This window comes from Anomalospiza imberbis, chromosome 16, assembly GCF_031753505.1.
Source record: "Anomalospiza imberbis isolate Cuckoo-Finch-1a 21T00152 chromosome 16, ASM3175350v1, whole genome shotgun sequence".
Taxonomy (NCBI): domain Eukaryota; kingdom Metazoa; phylum Chordata; class Aves; order Passeriformes; family Viduidae; genus Anomalospiza; species Anomalospiza imberbis.
The window spans coordinates 14,467,684-14,491,160 of NC_089696.1; the positions used below are offsets into that span (position 1 = coordinate 14,467,684).

The 23,477-nt window shown below is 47.0% G+C and overlaps 2 protein-coding genes across 2 annotated transcripts; one reads left to right on the forward strand and one right to left on the reverse strand.

The window, feature by feature from the left end:
- The first annotated feature begins 95 nt into the window (after positions 1-95).
- On the forward strand, positions 96-18,179 carry DRC3 (dynein regulatory complex subunit 3). Its single transcript, XM_068207223.1, has 13 exons — positions 96-224; positions 1,162-1,335; positions 2,714-2,830; positions 4,162-4,328; positions 4,909-5,055; positions 6,235-6,354; positions 7,479-7,591; positions 8,882-9,056; positions 12,674-12,805; positions 14,053-14,123; positions 14,919-15,042; positions 16,406-16,537; positions 16,680-18,179. Exons 2-13 carry the CDS (start codon positions 1,179-1,181, stop codon positions 16,791-16,793), a joined length of 1,569 nt encoding a protein of 522 aa, XP_068063324.1. The 5' UTR covers positions 96-224; positions 1,162-1,178; the 3' UTR covers positions 16,794-18,179.
- On the reverse strand, positions 17,816-23,429 carry ATPAF2 (ATP synthase mitochondrial F1 complex assembly factor 2). The gene is made up of 8 exons (XM_068207222.1): positions 23,219-23,429; positions 21,955-21,999; positions 21,450-21,595; positions 20,931-21,028; positions 20,160-20,240; positions 19,901-20,013; positions 19,028-19,143; positions 17,816-18,421 (listed from the first exon to the last, which is right to left on the reverse strand). Exons 1-8 carry the CDS (start codon positions 23,361-23,363, stop codon positions 18,284-18,286), a joined length of 882 nt encoding a protein of 293 aa, XP_068063323.1. The 5' UTR covers positions 23,364-23,429; the 3' UTR covers positions 17,816-18,283.
- Positions 23,430-23,477: the final 48 nt, after the last annotated feature.

Consider the following 23,477-nt stretch of genomic DNA (forward strand, 5'->3'; position numbering starts at 1 on the left):
GCCCGAAACTATCTGTAACATTATTGGGCAAAGGGAACGTCAATCATCAGAGCCCACTCCGCCCCAGGGCACGGTCCCAGTGCTGATTGGCTGACACGGATTTCTCGCGCTCTGATTGGTCCCTGACCTCCCCACCCACACTACTCCCATTGGCGTCTGAGCCGGTCACGTGCCGCCCTTAGCAACGCACCCGGGCTTCCTTAGCGACGGGCGCTGAGGCGCGGGTGGGAACCGGGAACCGGGAACCGGGAACCGGGAACCGGGAACCGGGAACCGGGAACCGGGAACCGGGAACCGACCCTGACCCCGGGGGACCTGCGGGTGAGAGGCCTGATGGGCCGGGATCTGATCCTCGGTGGGCCCTGGGAGCGAGAGGCGGCGGGCAGGGGTGCTTGGAACCGGCGATGTCCGAAGAGACGCTGGACAAGCGCACATCCCTCGGAGTGTCCGAGGCCAGTTTGGGGCTTGGAGCAACCTGGGCTACTGGAAGGTGTCCATGGCAGGGCTGCAACAAGATGAGCTTTAAGGTCCCTCCCAACCCAACCGATTCTGTGAATGTACAAGAAAGAGAGAGAGGAAGGTGAAGGGTGGATAAATCCAGGGCCTGCTGCTCCTCGGTCTGTACTGCACACAGCCACAGAGAGGTTTGGTTTGTTAATGAAATGCCATAATGAGAACACACCTCTCTAAGCTCTGACATTTATCATCGCTGTCCCATGCAAAAAAAAAACAAAATCAGAATTTACCCTGTAATTATAAACATCTTACACAAGCAAAAGTTTGAAGATTCAAGTCCTTCACGGCGATTCATTAACTCTGCACAGTTTGAAAAAGACAAATAGTCTCATTGCCTCCAGGGCAACATTAGGGATATTTAAATTTCCATGAAAAATTTCTCCACTGAAAGGGTTGTCAAGCATTGGAACAGGCTGACAAGAGAAGCTGGGGATTCCCCTTCCATGGAAGTGTCCAAGGCCAGGCTGGATGGGGCTTGAGGCAACCTGGGATAGTGGGAGGTGTCCCTGCCCATGGCAGAGGATGGAATGAGATGATCTTTAAGGTTCTTTCCTACCCAAACTATTCTGGGATTCTGGGATTCTATGACTGCTGGAAAGAGTAGCCAGGCAGTGATTGAATTTATTTTCTTTTCTTCCCTTTAAGGCTGATTTCGTCTCACAATGAGTCAGTTTTTCAATAATATTGAGCCAAACATTATTGATGATGAAATGCTTCAGAAAGCCATTGAAGAGAAGTGTCCAGAGGACCTTGGAGATATTGCCAGAGAAGAAAGTATTAACGTTAAGGTTGTGACAGAGCTACAATTTAGTTTTAAAAGTGAGTATCAGAATATATACATATTTTGCCTCTTCTTTTGCTAGAAGGTAAGAGAATAAGTGGGTAACTGGCAATTAAGCAACCATTATTAGCTTGGATTTATTATGTGAAAATTAACATCTGGACTTGGACTTTAGCTCACACTTGTACAAAGGAACTTCATCAGAGGGAGCTTTTGCTGATGGGTGACTTCAAAACTGCTTCACTTCCCTCTCTTATTGTCACTGCTGTTCTCATTTAACATTTATATTGTGGTGACACCTACAGGCCACAGGCCTGTTGGACCCCTCAGTTCGTGGCCAAATCCAACCCTGGGCAGGCTCTGCCACGGCTGGTGATTGTGTGAGAGCTGTTTGGGAGATTCTGGTGATTACAGTCCAATCTGATGGCATTCTCTGGTCATCCATAGCATTACCATGGCTTGCCTCTTACTGTCAAACCTGTCGTAAACTTGCACTCAAAAAAATGAAAAGAAAAACCATTTGGCTCAATATTTGAGTATTTGAGGGAGGGGGGTAATTTCAGTTGATTATTCTATGTGTGCTCCAGTAAAATAATGTGTGTATGAGTTGATTTTCTTAGAAAAGACTCCCTTGACCTGATCCTGCATAGATTTGCTTGCAAATAGAAAACCCAGAGCTGTGTGAATATTTTGCGTGTGCAATTCCTTGGTTTATGGTGCCCTCACTGAATAAGGATAGCAGGACAGCAGATGAAATCTTCTGGGAAGCCATTGCAGGGGAAAGAGGAATGGGAGTGAGAATGTTCTGTATTTCCTGTCACCTTGGTCCTGATGCTTTGCTGTGGTGACTAACGGCCTGCCCTTGTGATTCTGTTTTTGGAGGAAACTAAATGCAGGGATATTGATTAGTTCTAAACTGCAGCCTTCACAGAAAAACTAGACTCCAACTTCCTCTCCTGTGCTGAGAATCCCGGGAGCAGGAGAGTCATTTACAAAAGCAGGAGCTGGGCACTGCTAGACTGCAAATGCAGAGAAAAGCAGAGTCTCATCCCAAACCTCCTGCTTGGAGCTGGAGAGGAAAATGAAGGTCAAGGCCTCCTAGTAGTGGATTCATAAAGCCACTGGAGTGCAGGGCCATAGTCAGCATCCCCTGCACGCCTCGTTGGCCTCGCTGATGAGCAGCGTGTGCTGGTGCAGGACACTGAGGTTAAGTGGGCTGTTTCATTGAAATCTCGTCCAGCCAGTGCACCTCTGAGCTCTCCAGGGCACTCATCACACGCTGAAAATCCTTTTGGAGGCAAGACTGGACGTGTTTTCCTTGTGCAAGACAGTGTCTGCTAAAACAAAGCTGGCTCATGTGAAAAGCAATTTTCTTTTCTTTTTCTTTCCTTTTTTTTTTTTTCCCTGTCGCTTTAGACATCCTGCAGATTGATAATCTGTGGCCATTAGAGAATCTGACTAAACTGCAGCTGGACAACAACGTCATTGAGAAGATAGAAGGTCTGGAGAGTCTGGTTCACCTTGTATGGCTTGGTGAGATTCAGACAGAGGAGGGTGGATGCCTTTGCAGGTGCAGAGCAATCTGTGATAAACCTAGATGTCACCTTCCTTCTCAAACACGACTGATAGGAGCTTACCCTGGGAAGGCTGTCAGCTGTCTGTGTGTCTCCTTATTTGACTGTCAAATGTCAAAATGCCTGAGTATCAGAGCTGCAAAACAATCCTTCAAATGTTTAAAAACTGGGTTTAATATGTTTGATGTGGCAGGAACAGGAGACTGAGGTTTCAAGGTTGTTTCCAAGGTTTGTATTGTGTTTAGGGGTGACTTTCAGGAATATTTATGGAAACACCTCTGTGATTTAGAAGCCTGCATTCTGTTTCCGAAGCTGCTGCAGGCGTTCCAAAGCCTACAACCCCAATATCCTTAAGGGCTTGGTGTCATCCTTGTCCCAAGGAGTGCCCATCCTTGTAGCCTTATGTGACTGCTTGCAGCTACACAGATGCACAGCTTAGAGCATTCCCTGGAACTGCAGCCACGTTGCTGGCTGGAATTCTAAATATATCCTCAGCATGCAGGGCTTGAGCTCATAAGCATGTTGGGAAATGTCTAATGGGTTCTTCCACCCAGTTGTTTGCACTGTGCTGCTCCACAGATGACTGAGGCACTTGTGAATCACCAGCTGATCAGTGTAAGCACAGTGTTTTGAAGCACACTCACTTATTTTGTTTGCCCAAAGGCTGCAGTGGCTCAGCTGCTGCTGTACAAGTGTCTCAGCCACCCAAGAGACCTCATAAAATGTTTTTGGACTTTTGGCTTGCTCAGTACCAGTCCAAAGGCAAATCCTGCCCTTAGTCATGGTGAGCGTAGGTGTTAGGAGAGATGTTCTGCCAGGGGAAGAGGACATTTCAATAAGTGAAACAGCTAAAGTGAGCCTTTGCATAATTCCACTGACATGGAACTGCTTTATCTTGGTCCTGTGGGAGTGACCACAACTGTGGCATTGGTGTGGCAGGACAGAGTCTGCAAGAAACAAGACAGTGGAGATTTATCACAAAAATTCCCCTCTAAGGGCATTTCCTCACCTCTTGTTTTGTGTTTCCCCGTAAGGCAGAAGTCCCTTTCAGGCTGTGTATGTGGACTCTGCGTGGACTAACTGCAGCTTTTCCTCTCATTTAAAAGTTGCACAGACAATTGCAAGGAGTAGATGGGAATAAAGGATGATTTAATGCTGAGCATTTCCTGTGGGACCTGGACCACCCCTGAGAAAAATCTGTACCTAAACTGCTACATCTAGAACTAAAGGGCAGAATCAGGGTGTTCTGCAATAAATAATTTGATGCTTGATTTATAAATTCTTCCCCAGACCTGTCCTTCAACAATATTGAAGTAATTGAGGGCCTGGATACTCTTGTCAAACTGCAGGACCTCAGTCTCTACAATAACAGAATATCTAAAATTGAGCACATGGACACATTGCAAGAGCTGCAGATTTTCTCCATAGGGAAGAATAACCTGACCATTCTGGAAGATGTGAGTGTTCCCTGGCTTTGCAAATATTCCCTGCTGAAGGATCAGATATTCTAAAACTGGCATTTGCCATTGTGTCCAAGCCCCTCCTTAGGTGATAAAATTCTTCTTAGGACTTCTAAGTAGTCTGAGCTATGGTTTTGGTCCTCTGGTGTTAAGTGCTTACTGCAGCCATTTTTCTTTTAGATTATTGACTCATGGGGGCCCAGTTCTGTGACTGCTCTCAGCCATGGCAAAATTCCTATTGGCTCCCATGAAAGCTAGAAAAGGAAAAAGTGGCTGCACATTAGAAAAGGGGGGAGGCTAGGATTTATTTGGGGTTCTTTTGAGGGCATCTTACCAATTTAGGACCTGTGATTTGTGCAGCCCATCTGCCTCCTCTCTCCACCCATTGTCTAGATTCTGCCAGCGTGAATTTAAGTATTTCCTTTCCCAAAACCATTAGAAACTCATAATTGACTGTCGTGTGAATTTGGCAGCAGAGCAGAATACATATTGCAGCTCAACTGTAATAAAAGCAATAAATTCCAAGGCTGTGTTTCCTCAGCACTGGGAAATACAGAGCTCTTTCCCTTTGGCACAGGTTATCTATCTCAGGAGGTTAAAAAGCTTACAGACACTGAACCTCAGTGGGAACCCTTTCTGCAGTGAAGAGCACTACAGGCTGTTTGTTGTTGCTCATCTTCCAAGCCTGGTGTACTTGGACTTCAAGCTCGTGAGAAACTCCACGGTGAGATTTCTGCATTCCCTGATTGGGAAATCAGGCAACAGCATCTTACAGAGCCTTTGCTTTGTTGGTGTGCCAGCAATATTCCAGCACTGGGGGCAGGTTCCCCGCAGAAATCAGGCTCACAGAAACACACAGTGTTTATTCTGCTTCCACATAACAGCTGTGAACCTGTAGGCCAAATTCTGTCAAATCTGACAGAGAGGTAGAGGTGTCAGAAGCATGATGTCTTCACAGATTTTGTGAAAATCAGCAGCTGTGTGGGGGAGAGGGGCCTGGTTCGTGTTGCCACAGAGAGGCTGCAGTGTGAGTGCGAGTCTTCTTAGAGAATCTCAGAGGAAATCAGTCTGGAGACATGGATCCAGGGGGAAGGAGCCTTGGTGGTCCTGCTGCTCACAGAGTGATTTCTTTCAGTAGCAAACTGACAATCCAGGCAAGCAGGTGCCTGGATGCACTTCCCACTTTTGATTTCTGAGAATAAGACTCTTCATCCTCAGCAGTAACCAGTGGAGCTGCTTTATCATTCCAGGGCTCAAAGGAACAAAGAGAGATTTTTGTTCAAGGTTTGGGGTTTTTTTTAGTAACCAAAGAACATGATTAATTGTAAATTTGCTTGTCACAGAGCAGGACCTGTACTTGGAATGTACATTGCTCTTGCCATAGGACTGGAAGTGCATTCCAGGTCATGGAATGCAGCCCCTGCTCATCAGGGACGTCTGAGAATTGCATAGTTAAATTTGTCAAGCTTCAGTTTCAAGCTAATGAGGTGCTTGCCCCTGGTACTACCTCGCCATCCACTCCTCCAAAGAACCTTCTCCTCCCTAGAAAATGTATTAACCTCGCTGACTGATCAAATTGGAGCTCAAATTCTAGAAGTCAAAATAGAACTTCCTGCTAAAAGAGGAAAAAAAAACAACTCTAAAGATGAGAAAATGGAGAGAGAAAAGCTTCTTGCAACTGAATTATCTGATGCACTGAATGCAGAAACAGAGCAATATGCCAGCAAAAAATGGGATGAGGATTAGATTAGAAACTTCCTAAGTAGTTTAATAAAAAGCCCATGAGGAAATGGAGAGGCAGATGGCACTCTGGTGCATGTTCTAGAAAGATCAGTTGCTTACGCCCTGACTCATTGAGCAATGTTGGATAATCTAATACAAATATTTTATTTATATTTCTCAGAGAGAAGCTGCAGCTTTAAAGTATCAAGATCTTACTAAGCTATTGGAGCAAGAGGAGGCTCGGGTCCTTGCTCTGCAGGAGGTAAAAGATGCAAAGCAGAAAGAGCTGGAGTACCACCAGGTAAGTTTTCTTTGGCTGGCTATGTATTGTCTCAGGAGAAAGAAGCACAACACATACTGACTTGTCTTCTCCCTGCTTGAAGATTTAATGAGAGGTTAACATCAACGCTGCTAAAACTAAGGCTCAGATTAATCTCTGTGATCTCTGAATCTTATCTTTTGGATGGAAACAGGAGCTGCTGTGGAATACACATGACGTGGAGGAACATAATTCTTTGAGCTGAACAATGAAACTACAGATAGAGACCCTGCAAAGCTAAATAGTAAATCATACCCAGGGAGCTTATCAGCCTGACGTGAGATTAAGAAAATTACAGGTCTGAGGGAAATGTTAACGTTTTCATAGTGAAGTGTCTTTTTTTTTTCTCCTTCACACTAAGTCAAGCTTTTCATTAGTTTTATGGTTAAACTCTCCAGGACTTTTGGAGATCACAGTAGTCCTTTGAACGGGCTGAAAGCAAGACCAGGTGGAATGGTGCTTTCAGTTGTAGCCTGGCTCTGTATTCCAGACCTCTAGAAGATCAGAGTGGCTTAAGTTGAGTGCTTAGTGCCAGGGAGGATGCTGCAACTCTTCCCTTTGTCCCTCCCCAAAGTTCACCAACTCCTTATCTAGAGTGACTCTTGCTCTGAGTCACTCTATTGCAAGGCTAAATAACCTTGCAATAAGTGTTTGTATGTGGTAATGTCTTAAACTAGCAACTGGCACAGGCTGCCCAGAGAAGCTGTGGCTGCCCCATCCCTGAAGAGTTCCTGACCAGATTGGATGGGCCTTGGAGCAACCTGGGAGAGTGGAAGGTGTCTCTGTCCATGGCAGGGGGTGTGACTGGATGATCTTTAATGTCCCTTCCAACCCAAACCATTTTATGATTCGGTGATCTGATACAAGATGAAACAGTGTTTTCTATCCTTAGGCTACAGAGCTGTAGCAGCAAAGCCCCTGGGATGGGTTTCACTCCAGTTGCAAGGCGCTTTCGTGGCTTGCTTGGTGTTTCTGCTGTGTTCATGTAACTGTGTCTGCACCCATGTTCTGCTGCTGCTGTGGTGCTTATAGGAGAGACACATCCTGAGGACTGGCAGCAGGCTGGTGTCTCTATTTTACTTATTTTGCTCTGTTTCTCTTCAAAGGCAGCCTTTGTTGAGTACCTGAATGGATCATTCCTGTTTGACAGTCTGCATGCAGAGGATACAGAAGCTGCCAAACTGGCTTCCCTCCCTGGAGTGGGGGACCTGCTGCAGGCATATCCTTCCTGGGTTTGGAATACCTACAGCTGACAGGTAATGCCTTGAGTTAAGAAGGAAGTGCATCCACAGGGACTCTTCATCTGTTGCTTTTGTCCAGAGCTGAAAGCTACATTGATCTAAGATCTGAGGCAGTCTGTGTTCAATTTTGGAACGGTACCAAAAGTTACACTACAAGGCTGTGAGACCACTGACAGCTTTAAGGCATGATATCTTGTGAAATATGAGGGCTCCAAACAAATGGTTTATATTACTGACAAGCCGGCCAGCCCAGCTTGAGACAGCCCATTTGTAAAACCACTCATTTCTATCCCCAACAGGTCATGAGATCCCAGCATTTTAAATTCTCACTGCTGTAATTACCATATTCCTTTTCCTTCCCTTGAATCAAACACGATTTTGGTAGCCTCCTTTCCTGACCCTTCAAAAATCAAGACTTTTTACTTTCTTTAAGTCTGGAATCCACTTAAAGTTTAAAATGAGCTGGAAGATAAATCTCTGTCGGTTGGATTGTAAGAGCACAGTTGCTAAAATCATGTTGAAATTGAAGTGGTAGGAGATAGGAACAGACTAATCAGAATGATACAAGTCGCATATCTCACAACCTGCCAGAACTGGCAACGTGAAGTTTCCAGGCCAGCACATTTTTCTGATCATTGCTCCTACACGGGAGAGCAGAAAGCAGACACTTTTTTTTCTTTTTATTTTTCTCATTCAGATTAATAGAGTATTGTCAAGGCCAGTAACTTGACCTTCCTTAAAATTGCATTACACTGTTGGGGAAAAATGCATTATGGCTTAACTACAATAGACTCCAGAAACAATTCCATTGCCAAGATAATAGCAGAAGAAAAATTGACGTTATTTTTGTGATGCTACCAAGTCAGTAGTTTATTCTGTGCTCTGGCTGTGGGCTCCAGAGCTGTATTTATTAACTACACAGGCACTGTATTCACACTTGTGAAGACAGATAGGGTTGTAGGCTTCCTTCTGCTGCTGTGTCAGAAGAGTCAGACAAGTGAATGTATTTTCTTCTCTTCCTCAAGGCCTTTTTCCCCTCTCAAGTTGCCATAGCTTTCTCTATACCCTTAAGGCAGCAAAATCCTATGCATAAAACGTGAACGGGTGACCCAGTCCTGCCCCAGACAGAATATTTGGCAGCTCCCAGCAAGAACCACAGAGTTTACATAAAAGTAGCTAGTAGCTCTTGATGCTCAGATTTGCAGAGGCAGAAGGAACATAACGTGTTGCTCCACTGAGCAAGCAAAAGACCTTGACTCTGCTGTCACATACAAGAAGGAGTTTGTCTTAGTTTGTGAGAACCTGTATAAATATGGACTGGAAGAGTATGAAAAACGAGAAGCTGAGGTCTCTAAATTCTACAAAAGACTCCATGAAATTCTGGCAGTCAACCAGCAAGAAAGCAAGAGAATAATCTCAGACTTTGAGAGTCGGAACCAAAGGGTAATGTTATACTTTTGTTTGTTTGATACATGACTTCTCTGCATCCTATACCAGCTTTTAATTTTGCTGAAAATGGGGGTAACTACATTAAATATAGGAAAATTATTCTGGATTGACAGTGCTGTAATGGAAATTAATACTTGATCCCTAATGACAGAATCACAGCGTGGTTGAGGGTGGAAGGGATCTCTGGAAGTCATCTGGTTCTGGTCAAGGAGGATCACTCACAGCAGGCTGTCCAGGACTGTGAATATCTCCAAGGATGGAGACTCCACAGCCCCTTTGGGAAACCTCTTCCAGTGCTCACTCACTAATATTTCCTTATGTGTTTCTTACAACATAAATTTATACAAAGAAAAATTGGTTTATTAGCTAATATAATGTCATTGACATAATGTGAAAAGTTTTTTAATATTTTATGTAGGAAAAAAAATGGGGATTGAAATTTCTACCCTTTGGGCAAACTACAACCAGCTAACACAGCCTTTATATATACTGGGAATTCAGTGTAGAACAAAACTAATATGTCATAATGTTATCATCTATAAAGGTAAAAGTCCTTCAAGTGTTTACAAAAAATGTGGCTAAACAGGGTGGAGTTTTTTACTTTTTTTTTTCCCATCCAGAAAAGTTATCAATATTTAAGAAAATGGAAATGCTCAACCTTCCTTTTAATTTAAATATTTCTATAAAGTTGATTTTTAAGATAGATAGATGTTTACTGCTACTCCCCTTCTATTTGAAGCCTCCAATAGCTCTTCCCTCATTGAAAAAACAGGAAGAAAAGGAAGGAAATTGCAGGGTATTCAGTTTATTTTCAAGTAATTTTCTGCTTCAGTTCATTTTCTCAACAACAGCTCAAATAACTATAACCAAAAAAAAAATTAGAGAAAGTTATTTTAATGTATTTCTAGTCCTTTAAAGCAGAAACTCTCTCTTTTCATTATGCTCAATTACAGCCACCCATTGTGGCTGCTCAGGGCGTAGCTTCTAGCTGGATCCTTTTCTAACCATGTATAATAGATGGATCATGACTTTGTTTCCACAGGAAAAAAAAAAAAAAAATAAAATAAGGGAGGGGTAAAGCCTGGTAACACTGTCAGCTGAGAGAGCAAGTCCCTGACAAGTGACACCAGCAGAGCCACAAGCGCTGGCTCCCGCTGGAAACCAGGTCACTTTTATTTCAGTGCCCGTCACTGGCTGACAGCTGCTGAGTCACTCTGCTCCTGGGGCCTTGAACCTTGCTGACTCACGTTGGAAATCTGCATCCAGCAGCTCCAGGGGCTGGCAGCGCTACCAGAGTCACAGAACTGCAGAATGGTTTGGGTTGGAAGGGACCTAAAAGATCATCAGAAGTTTGATTTGAATATTCAGTTAAGTTGTGCTTGAATTCTCACTGTATCTTCCATGAAATAAGCCTAAACCAGCAAAGCAAACCCTGCAAAACCTATGTTATAAATGCCAATCACTTGTTTCAAAAATTTAGAAAGTTTAATAAAAATAAAATAGTTATAAAAAATAATACAAATGTAGTAATAAAGGTTACACAATTAGAGTTAGGACAATTAATGAGACAATAACAGCAAAGAGTTACAGCCCGGGCTGGGTACCCCTCTCTGGACAAAAGTAAGCCAGGAAAAGGGGGGACCCTGTTAAAAGAAATTTTACTCCTTAAAAAGGGTAATCTGTTGCATATACAAAACACTTTATAAATATGCATATATTTTATTTAAAACAAGAAATCCATCTGGTACGTGTCAAAAATTTTCTATAATCCCCAGGCGCCTTCCAGTCTAAGTCCAGCTTGAAAAAGTTCATTTCCGTTGATAAGGAAAACCATAAACTCCTCTCCTTTGGAAAATTTATGGGTTTCTGTAATTGTTATCTCTGTGCAAAGAATTTTTTTATTATCTTTTCCTTTTCTTGAGCTAATTAAAAGAATACACACATAATTTCTATTTTAACTGCTAAAGCTTACAAAACTACATTTACTATATTATTAAAATGTTAATACAACATAACTTTCCAACCTAGCATAATACATATAGTAAATATCTGCGTAGAGCCATATAATATGCATTTTTCACACCTACAAAAACAAAGAAACAGCAACAAAACCCAAAGATACACAGCTGAGGTCAGATTTTACCCCTTCACCTCTGTCTGACCTACAGGCTCAGCTATGGATTGGGCTGCAAGGGGTGAAAAGAGAGAATGGCCTTAAGCTAAAGGAGGGGTGGCTTAGATGGGATATTAGGAAGAAATCCTTCCCTGTGAGGGTGGGGAGGCCCTGGCACAGATTCCCACAGAAGCTGTGCCTGCCCCATCCCTGGAAGTGTCCCAGGCCAGGTTGGACAGGGCTTGGAGCCACCTGGGATAGTGGAAGGTGTCCCTGCCCATGGCAGGGGGTGAGACTGGATGATCTTTAAGGTCTGTCTCAACCCAAACCATTCCGGGATTCTGTGATTCTCTATAAACAGGACACAGGGTTCAGCATGCCAATTTTCATATAAATATTAGAGGAGTTTGTATCAAAACTGAACACAGTGTTTTAACATCATTTCCCCATCATTTAAAATTGCTGGAGGAGTTTAAAAGGCATAGAGGTCCCAACAGACTGCAGTCTGTGAGCTGTTCTTAGGCTGTTTGTCTGTCTGTAATCCTTTCATGTAAACTTGGGTAACCTGTAAAATCACTGTGCACTCTGAAGTTGGTTACGGAGGATTAAAGGCCTTGAACTTTGAAGTTATTGCTCCCAGAGGTGCAGCTTGAGTGGCTCTGGAGCCTTTTGAGCCTCCTAACTTGTTTACATTAGAAAAGAAGACACCTTGTTCACCCCTTCCCCCTTTTAAACTGCAAAGTTTGGGTAATCCACCCCATTTCCAAACACAAGCCTTGGCAGGGTTTTTTAACACAATTCTTTATTTCACCCCATTCCATTCCCTCTCAGGAGAGTGGATTAGACATAATAAAACATATATATTTTTCCTCCTTTTTTAAGCAGTTGATTGTTAACTGATTTTAAACAGACTTGAAAATAACACATGCAGCACAAGAGGATTTTTTTTGATCCAAGCAAACATAAATCTTGCCTGATACAAAAGTGACATCAATACATAATTCTGAAGGGCAATAAATCCTTGCTGTAAGAGGAAGGCAGGCAATGATAGGTATTCCATATTCAGAATACTAAATCCTGACCCTACTGGAAATCAGTCAAGATTCTCCTTGGCAGGAAGTGGATCAGGATTTACACCTGCCTTTTTTTCTCCAAACCAATTGTTAATTTCTTCTTCACAGCCAGCAATGTCAAGAATTAAATGTTGTTGGTTTTTTTTTTTTTTTTTGCTTGAAATGAGGGGGAACCAAAATTGGAAGCATAGAAGGAGCAAAGTCTTCTGCTGAGTGGAGGATGAGGAAGAGTTTTCCCAATCCTCCTGCAGCAGCAAACCTCAGCACTGTTGACTACCCACTATGTAAATCTGGAGACTTCCCTGAATCATCACATTTCATTTCAGCTAATCAGCGGCAGGAACTTTTCTCACACATGTAACAAGTTAATTAAATTGCAATGGAGTGCTGAACACAAACTCTAATTCATGTATCTCTGTGTTTAGAGGCTGGATGAGCTTTCTCAGGCTGGGAGTGGTGAAACTGCTGAGTCTAAACGAGCCCAGGGCAAGGAGGACATTAATCAGCTGTGGGATGCACTCATGACCTTGGAAGCACTGGTGTCTTACGACCTGGAGGTGAGATCCAAGCTCACACCTGTGGGACCTCACAGCCAGAATGTTGGGGAGTCAATTCTCTGTCCCTGCAGCCCTGTGTAGCAGCTTATTCACAAAGAGGGAGGCCCAGGACTTCCACTCTGGAAATGTTTTGTCCCCGTCTTATTCTTTCTCTGTTCAAAGTTGATGGGAGCGAAATCAGGCCCTGGACATTGATACCTTACAGCAGATTTCTGTTTCTCAGAGCAGAACACAGTATGTCCATCCCATCTATCCAAGCTGATTTCCCACACTTCAGAGGCAGGCAGGTTGTGCAATCACGTTATAAGTCTGCACAAGTTGCTGCATAGCATGGGGTATGCATTTGGAATTCTAGAGATATCATTCTTTGAAGCTGATCTTTGCTATAAGATTATACACGTTCCTGCTCAGCTTGCTGCATTTGCTTGCATAATAGCTGCTTTTTCCTCCCCAGATTTTTCCTCAAAAACTAGGGCAAGGCTGCTGATGAGCATCTTCATCGAAGGAAAAAAACCCAAACTAATCTGTTTAAAAATGAGCAGGCAGGAGCTGTGGCCTGTCTGCAGCAGTTTAGTTTTGTGAGCAGGAATGGCAGGAAGCAGCAGCTCAAAACAGATCCTCACTGCATCAGGATCGTGCCTTTTTAGTGTTTTCTGAGTTGGCCCTTACATATCTGCAATCACTGATGGGATGAGCAGAAACATTCCTCCCTCTGTGCCCTGCTGGATGTGCAGGATTCAGGTACCAAGACATTTAAGTGCAACACTTCACAGATTCTCCATCAGCTATTTCTGAGAGAGGGAACAGGCAGCTGCAATTTTAATTTCTGAGGACTAAACCAAGAGCTGCAGTAAAGCCCAGGCAGGGGTTGTGCTTCTGACAAGAGGCTCTTCATACAGACAAGGACAAGGAGGCTGCAGTAAGGCAGGGTATGGGAATCCAGCCCTCTCCAGGCACTGCTTAGGTGAGGGTAACAAAGCATCCCCTGGCTTACTCCAGACACTGGGTAAAGGTAGTATTCAGTCAACTTCCCTCCAATAAACTGATTCTGATTTTCTGTCCCTGAACAAGGGAATAAAATCTTGAAAACACTTTAAATGCTTGAGGCAGTTCAGTTTCTGACTGTGCTAATAACAGCAGTGACTCCAAATTACAATAAGTTGTAGATTCCTCCTAGACTCTCTGACTCCTTGTTATGTTTGTGCAAGTTTTCATTGTGATATTTCCTCTTTTTCCTCTCTGTTAAGGAACTGTTACAGGATTTTAAAAGAAGCATTGATGTCATAGCATCAACATTCACTGAAAGCATTCAAGGGATATATCCTTTTCACAGTAGGTTGGCCTGGACCTTCCAGTCATGCACATACACCTCACCTCTAAATCAAAAAATGAGCTTCCACTATAAAAACTTTTTTTTTTAATTTTAATTAATAGAAAATATATTTTCCCAGCCTTGAGGAACGGTCATTTAACGTGCCCAGCTTCTTTATGTGGAGACTATGGAGAGCACAGAAAGATCTAAATTCTACTGTGCTGAAAGTCTGTAGGATTTAGGCAGCTTTCACCCTGTTGGGAATCTTCCTTTCTTCTCCATGCAGAGAAGACAAAACAGAGGGAAGATCTGGTTAGACTGTTGTCTAGGTACCTTCCTGCCATAGCAGTAAATGAAATATCTACAATTCTGGTTGAATACTCTTTAAATGGTGTTCATTTTTGTATTTTTGATGTGTGATGAAAAAAGTTATATGAGAATATTGAAGTGCTTGAGTGTCAGGTCACACTGCTTTAAATCTAGAAATCTGATGGCCTGGTGCAAATAATTGCACTGCATTCAGAGCTTAGCTTTCACCTGCAGGCCTCTTCCAATTTCCCTGGCAATCCCAGGTCCTCTCTCACTCCTCTGTCATATTTGGCAGTAAAGATGAGACTCAGTGTATGATTAAGAAATGAAAGTGTGTATCCTGATATCCTGACACCACAGCAGCTTCTGGGAGCAGTCAGGCTCATTTCTGCAGAATCCCCCTGTGCAGACACTTGGTCCCAGTTACAGGAGGTCATTTAATCTCCATAGATGAGTGGTGTGGTCAGCTTTTTCCTCAGCCATGTTCTGTACGTTTAGCCAGTGCCGGGACCTGGAAAATCAACACCATGAAAAGCTGATGGAGATTGCCATGGCCACTCTGAAGAAATTGGACCGCTGTGAGCTTGAAGAGGATTCTCCAGATGATCTTCGAAGGGTGAGGTCACCAAAACCATTAATGTCTGTGAGAGAATAGGCAAGAAAATGAGGCCACAGCCTCTTCTCTGAAGGGACAGAATTTCAAGGAGGCTCATTGCTGCCAGAGCCATACCTGAACCACAGCATAACCTCCTTCCTAGAGGGTCCAGCTGCTTGGCTAAACTGTGGTGCCTCTGAACATCTCCACTGACTAGGACAGGAGATAACTGCACTGCAGGTTTCCCTGGGCACTGCCAGAGCTGGTGGCAGCAGCCCAGGAGAGGTGCTGAGGAAATCTCCCTCCTGCCTCCAGCACAAGTCACTGCTCTGGCTGATTTCCAGGCACTCAGGCAGCATCTTTGTTGCACTCCCTCATGGCTGGTTTTGTTCAGACTCTCCCTGCTCTCTCAGCAGAATCCCAACACTGCTCTGAATTTCTTACACCAGGGCTCTGTTTGCCTCAGTGATTTCAAAATCCCTTCCTGGAGCTCCTGAGCCCATGAGCTGATCTGGAGGCAGGACATGACACTTTAAATGGAGCCTTCCACCGAGCCCTCAGTCTTGCTGTGCAAGCAAAGATCCCAGGAGCCTTTCCAAAAGCACCAACATTGTTGCAGTGCTCCACTCAGCAACGCTGCTGCCCTTTTTGCCTCCATAATTCCTTCATTTTAATTCCTTCATTTAGTGGCTAAATTACTTGAATTTGCATTAGCTGCGGTTTTGCTCTGTCCAGATTATCCCAGCCCCCTGTCAGTCCAGGTAATCACAAGCTGACAGACACAAACCAGACCCCTGAGCCCCCGGGGAGCTGCTGCTTTATGGCCTGTGCAGATGGTGGCAGTTCCGCACCACTGCCGTGCACCCATTTTGCTTCACTGCCATCCATTCCCATGGAGAAGGGAATTCATTTGCCCAACAGCTGCACTTGGCTGCAGGAGGAGACTCATTATGGGTTAGTGAAGCCACCCTCTATTTAGAGCCATGAGGGAAGTCACCGCTTCCATTAGAAGCTGGGACTATCCAAAAATGAAGATTTACGGCCAGCGCCAGCAGTGCAGGAATCCCTTCCAAGTGTGATTTTCCATTTCCAGGCATGCTGGAGCATATACAGCCTTTCTTCCACACCAGCTGCACAGCAGCCCTGCTTGCACTGATCTCCCCATTTCAGCACGTGGGGCCAAGGGTGCTGCCTCTGTTTCCCCACCTGTGTTAGGGATAATGCCCCATTACACCGCAGCAAGGCCAAGGATAGAGCCCTGGATTCATCCCGATGAGTAGGGATTTGCCAGGTTGAGACAGAGGGTTTCTCCCTCTGAGCACTGCTGTGCTGCTCGTTCATTGTGTGCTCACCCCTCCTCTCATCCGGTCACGTTACCTCCCAGCTCTTTGAGGACAAAAACACCATTGTCAACATCATCAACATGTCCCACAGCATCCGCCTGCGGAAGATTGATAAGCGAGAGAGTGACATGCTCTGCAACACCTACCAGTGGCAGATCTCAGTGACAGGGAAGGTAAGAGACTCTCACACTCAGGGGGATGGGGCACAGACAGGTCTGGCCCAAGTGGCAGGGACACTGTGAGGAGATACACTCCCAGATCTTTGCTGGACCTTGACACACCTGCAGATTCACTGCTTGGTTTCAATCTGTCCAGGCTTTCCAAACCGAGAGCGACAGAAACCGTGCCTGTATCAAAAAGATTATTTGCTTCATCAACACTCTGCAGAAGGAGCTGGATAGCACAGTGATCCTGGAGCCTACAGAATAGGGCTGGGGAGCTGCCTCAGCTGGGGCACACAGGACAGCCCCCAGCAGGGACAGCTGCCTCTCTATGGCCAAGCTGCCTGGGACATTTCAGACCAAATGCATACTTCTTCCATCCACCATAAACTGCAAATAAAAGCTACTTCTTGACTCTGGAAAAGCATCCAAAGCCCTGTCTCTTCCATCACATTGGCACAAAGCCCGTGCAGACAACTCAGACCTGGTCACAAGGGGTTATGGATCAGCTGTGAGCTGATTGAACCAAATCATTGTAGCATATCATGCCTGAAAGCTTCGATACCTGTGAGCTCAGTGGCAGGAACCTGTGAGCTGCTGGCACGAGGCAGCAGCTCGGGAGAGGAACACTCTCCATCAAACCACCCCCGAGATAACAGCAGGTTTCCAGCTCAGCGAGCACAAGGCTGGCGGGGGCTCCGTATGCCTGGGAGCCTCATCTTCTCACCCCTTCTCGCAATCGGCTTTCTGCAGCGTGAGCAGAGCAGCCCCCAGCCAGCAGGAAGGGAAATCAATGGTTCCACAGGAGCTCACGCGCCGCCGCTCACGACAGCCAAGTGAGGAGTCATTAATTCCCCTCCTTGCTCGGTGACAGGCGCTGCCATGCTCGCTTGTGGGCAGCTTCTGAAGAACGGTGCTGGCCGGGGCGGTGCTGCTCCAGGCAGGCAGCAGGGAGAAGGTGGGAAGGTTAAACGAGAGGGTGGCTGTGCTCGCCAGGGGCACAGCAGGTCTCACAAAACCCCGTGGCTGGTGCTGCCTGTCAAACACAGATTCAGCTCATCATGCTCTGTGCTTCTGAAGATGGCTGGAGCCCTGGTTTTACCCCTCTTGCTCCACGACTATACAGTTGTCTCCTTGCTACCTCCTCAGCTGCACGGAGTGGTTCACACAGTAGTTACTGTCTGCTCTGGTCTGTGATTTTTAATACCTGGAGCCATCCCAGCACCTGCCCACAACCTGGCAGCTCAGGACCCGCCCCACAGTTTGGTGACTGAAACAAAGACACGCAGCTTTTGGTACCTCACAGGGGCGAGTCTTTAATGGAACACAGAGACCCTGGTGTTACAGACAGGCACGCCGAGGGATGAACAACAGATGCAGTGGAGTCTGTTTTCAGATTTCCATAACAAGTGTGTGTCAGGAGCTGGCAGCTATGAAGACATGTGGCATATGCTGGGTATGTCTGTGCCGTGCCCTGCCCAGGAAGCTGTTTCTTCTGTGGGAGCTCCTCTGATGAGTTACAGACACCAGGAAAGGACAGAGCTGCTGGCTTGGGGATTCAGAGGAAACTCACCTTGACCTCTCCTCCTTGTGTGCTGCACTGCAGCAGGCAATCCAAGTGAAGAGTTGTCCACAAAACCACAGCACATGAAGCTGATCCCAGGAAAAGTGGAATGGGAGGAAGGTGGCTACCATCCACTGGGTTCAGGCCAGCAATTCCCAGCTGGACATTTTCTTTCTGTGCCCTGCCCAGCTGCCTCAGTCCTGCAACAGCTTGTGTTTTACAGTTGAGCTCTCTGAGCAGAGGTGAACAAAGAGAGTCCCAGCTGCCGTGCGAGCACGCAGCTCACACAGGTCGTAGTCGTGGGCCCACTCCACGTTGCCCCAGCGCCGAATCTGAAGGAGAGGAGGAACATGGATTATACTCAAAGCATCTCAGCAACTCTCAGCTTCCCTTCTCATGTTTGTCAAGCACAGGTAACCCCCCCACCCCCAGGAACTGAGATGATCCTCGACTGCTGAGGCAGGGATATCTCGAGATCAGGATGTGCTTCATCTGTACTGGGGTCTGAGGCAAAGCCTCTTAACAGGAGGATGAAAAGATTCCCAACTTCAGCCACTTTTGGGACAAGGAGAGCTTCACACCAAGCTAATTTCCAGCAAGCTTGGTATCTTGGTGTCTACCAAAGCCTCCAGGCTGGATAACCCTCAGAAAGAGAAGTCAGCCACAACTTTGCACTTCAGATTAGAGAGGGAGAAAAGCAGCCATCTGGGCTCTGTGAAAAGAAACTGGCAGCCCTGGGAGCACTCTGGGCTGGTGTGCCCGTGGTGCTGCTCTGCAGCAGCACGCTCCAAACGCTCTCAGACATGGAGACTGGTGGAGTGGAACGTCTCCTGCTATAGCAGGCACTTCCCCTGCCAGTTATTTGTGGTGGGAGATGCATTTGTCATGCTGAGATTATTGCTATTTGAATTATAGGGCTGTTTTGTAACATAATTTACCTGGTATTCTTCCTCCAGGCGAGACAGAAGCACAGCTTTCTCTACTGTAATGTGCCTGTCAATCAGGCTCATGGACAGAATCAGCGATTTCAGCTGGGTGATTACAAATTCTATACCTGGAAGGGAATAACCCAAACCAAACAAGATTCATGGCTGTTTTCTGCAGCATTACAGCAGCATCTTCACATGCTCTGAAGAGACAGGCCGGCTGTGGTATCCCCTCAGGGAGGGCCAGTGATCCTCCCACCCGCACCTGGGCACTCAGATCTGTGGTTAACACCAGGCAAGCGCATTGTGCTGGCCCTGCCACCACAGTGACAAAGGCCATGCCCTGGACACCACCTCCTTTTATTCTGCCACAACCTTTCCCTGTGCAAAGGCAAGAGATATCCCCCCAAGCTTGAGAATTCTGTGTCTTTTGTGGGTTTCACTTCCTGCTGCTCATTCAGGTCTGGAGCAAAGCAAACCTCCCTTCATTTCTTTATCTTTCAGTGTCATTCAAATGATTCAGGCAAGATTAAGTGGGATATAAGGATAAAAAAGTGAGGACAGTGCACAGTGTGGGCACTTTGGAGTACTAAGCCTGATTTCTTTTCCTGGTAACAACAGATAGGGATTAGATCATTAGAAGGTTTGGCATTAAAGAAGTTATTTGTGCTAAGGCGGAGCAAGCAGCTCATGGGACAGCACAGTCAGACCCTGAACACCAGTGGCACTGAAGAGAATCCCTGCCTGTGACAAAAGCAGGTCAGGGCCTGACCTGCAGATTTAAAACATAAACCTCCACACCTGGAGCAGGAGATGAAAAACATTCCAGTCACTCTCCTGCCCCGTGGAGAGGAACCACCTCCTCACTGGCCCAGCCCTGCTCACCTTGCAGGGCCCACATGTTGTAGGATGCCAGATGGCTGACGAAGGTCTCCTTGGTGCTGGCTGGAATGTTTGGCCCCAGGATGCTGGTCGAGGAGCCAATTGTCACATTGTACCTGGAACGATCACCCAAACCCTTAGCAAAGCCCAGGGGAAAGGCCCAGGGCTCATGGGGCTTGTGGCCCTGGCACTTCTAAGCACCAGAGCTCCAGGGCTCAGCAGGGCAGGGCCTTAAGCAGCCAGGAACCCTTTGAGCTCTCACCTTTTCTCAGCCCAGGCGACCACGGGATCCCATTCATTCTTCTGTAGTTCTGCCAAGGCTGGAGGCTCCTCCACACGATAGCTGGGACATCACAGAACCAAACAGAGCAGTGAACCAGCCAACTGAAAACTGCAGGCAGCCCCAAGCCACAGACTGAAGTGATATTTAGCAGTTAGAGGAGGGTACAAACCCCACTGCAACTCTCTGTGGGGCCACTCCTGCTTCTCCTTGCCCAGTGGCTCAGCTCAGCATTCCCTGCTCCCCCAGTCTGACCAAAGCCACAAGGGCAGCTGGGGCAAGCCTGTTCCTCTCTCTCCACAGGAACCGTGCAGCTGCCAGTGGAGGCTGGGACAGGAGCCTGGGCATGAACAGGCTTGATCCTACAGCTTACAGGGACTTTAAGGAATGTAGGGCATTTTGGGACTGGTACAAGTAGTCTGAGCTATCTGTACTGGCACAGGAATAACAGGGACTGGCTGACAGATCCCCACAGGCCTTTCAAAGATGTTTTCTTTTCTCCAAGATCTTCATTTCCCACTGCTCTCACCCTTGCCTAGCAGGGAGGTGTCCAAAACAGAGGACCAAATCCAATGCTCCTTCTTTGGGTGCACAGACTACAACCAGGTTTGCACAAGCAGGATTGATCTAAACTAATTCAATCCCTCAGGCAAAAACCAGCACAGAGCCATGCCATGACTGGGTGAGTGCAGATGTCTTCCCTCATTTTACCCAACCCTCTTTCCAAAATCCAGCTGGGTCCCCATCTCATACCAGACTGTGTCTGTCTCCAGGAACTTCACAGCCGCTCGGATCAGCTGCGTTTTGTTTCGCTGCGTGGGATTGTCCAGCGCTGTGTTGCACAGAGTGGTCTGGGGATAAAAGCAGTAGAAACTGCTGTTATTCCAGGCTTGAAAAAACAGCAACTTCCATGGTACAATGCCAAGAAGAAGCAGAGGGATCTGTGGCAAATGAACAACTGAGGGGTGCAGGGCTACAAAATGGCTAATGTAATAGGTATCTTCTCAAATCTTTCAGAATCCCTGGAAACAGCTCATTAATCAGCAGGGAAGAATTGGATTGCTCCAGAGCTCAGTTTCCTCCTGCCCCTCACTATTCCAAATAACACTGTCCAGCCCCTTCTCACGTTCCACTAGTGACACAGATTCCCTCTAGACAGGCACCTGGCCAGCCCAGAGAAAGTCCTAACTTTCTGCTCATTAGGAGCAGGACAACCTGCTGCCTCCACATTCTGCATTTGGAGGTCTCAGCACTCCACCCTGCCGTGCTCACCAGGTGCATCGTGTAGAACTTGATGGTGTCTTTCTGGGAATCCCACTCTGTTGCCACTGCAATGGCCAAGGCCTCGCTGGGGACAGTGAAGAGCTTGGCCTGGGGCGTTTTCAGCTTTCGGTGATCCAGGTTTATTTCAAAGCCTCCTGGGGAATCAGAGTAGAAATCCTGGGGAATCAAAGAGGAGCAGGCACTAAGGAACAACAGACAACCCCACAGCAGGAGCAGATTCAGAGCTGGAGCTGAGAGGAGCAAGAGACCAGGAATACTCAGGTTTCCCACCATCACTTGGATACACTTGGTCCTGGAAGCTGCTTCCCACCATGCAGCTTTGCTGTAGATGAGAAGGGGGCACAGCAGCTGGTGACAAACCTGCCACTGCCACAGCCTGGGCTGCAGGTGCTGATGTGGTGTGGGGTGATGACACCTCTCCTAGGGCTCAGCCCCTCCATCCCATCCCATCCCATCCCATCCCATCCCATCCCATGCCTGTGGCCATACTCACCTTCCCCCTGCGAGATGCTCACGTTCTGGTAGAACCTCTTCCTCTCTAGGCACAGAAACAGAAGGCAAAGAGAACATTCAGAGGGCAAACAGAGAATGTTCAGCCCCTTCCCCTGCTCCCCATCACAGCTCAGAACAGACAGAGCTTTGGTGCTGTCGAGGTGGCCTAGCCACAAAACCCCAGCCCTTCATCCACAGTTTCCAAGCTGTGAGCTGCAGTGAGTTCCACCAGGAGCAAAGAGAACCAGCTACACTCCTGCCAGGCTGGGGGCTCAGCTGCCTCAGGGTGTGGCAGGGCTGGTTTCTCAAGCAGGCCTGTCCCACCTCTCCTCAGTTGTTCTGCTTCAGGGTCAGCCTTTCCAGAGTCTACAATTACAGTCACTCTAGACAAATTAATCCCAAAGGACACTGCAGCCCAAACATCCCAGTCCAGCTCAGGAATATACCTGCTCCACCAACAAGATGAGCCTGAGGAAATTTCAGGTCTCATTTTGGGAGCAGCATCCTTTGCTACCAGCACTCCTAACACTGTGAGAGCGGGATTACACCCTCCCAAAGGCTCACACCCCTCCCACAAGGCAGGAAGAATCCATGAGCCATTCCCCTGACAACAGCAACCAGGCTGTAAATCCCAAAGCCATAAATCTGACTCGTGAAGGGCACAGCAAACAGGTCAGCCTGCAGGTCTGCTATTCCAGGCTAAAACCAGCACATTCCCACCGGGGAAACTGAAGGAATTGCTCAGGCTCGGTGACCTGTGAGCTCTGGGGCCTCAGGCACAGTTCTAAAAACAGATTAAAGTGTGTGTACCCCAGAGGAGCCCCGAGGCTCATCAGTGACTCCCAAAACCTTGTCATGAGTCACCGCGATACTGCAGCCTCACCTCCGACAAAATGACATTAATTTTACTGTTCTCAAACCCACGTGATTCCAGCAAAATCTCTGGATAGGTATACGCGGGCCAGAACATACCTGAACCCCCTCGTCTGAGTCCCATTCCCTCATAATCCCTAAAACCCAACAAAACACAAAAACAAGCGTAACAAACTGGTTCAGCGAGGGCTCGGCCGTGCTGCCAGCGAACCCTGCCCGCTCCAAACACACATTAACGCCAGGGAAAGGGCGCGGGGGACAGCCCCAGCCCCGGGGCCGCTCAGCGAGGCCGTGCCGATCCCAGCCCTGCCCTGGGTGACCCCGGCATGAGGGTCCCCAGGGGAGGATCCCTCTCCCCACACGGGGCTGGAGCCGCTCCTGTGCTCCCTCACCTGTCGGCGGGGCATAGGCCCGGCGCCCACATGACCCCACCGGGCCGCTCCCAGCATCTGCAGGAGGCGGTCGGGGGAGCCGAGCGGACGGGGAGTGGGCCCACCACAGGCGGCGACAGCCGCGCCACATCGCGACAGACGACATAGCAACTTCGTCCCCGCCGCGCTCAGCGCCGCTCCCTGGGCGCCGCCATCTTGCCAGCAGCCGCAGCCAATCCGCGCCGCCTGGCTAAAAAACCTACATTTCCCAGCAGCGCCA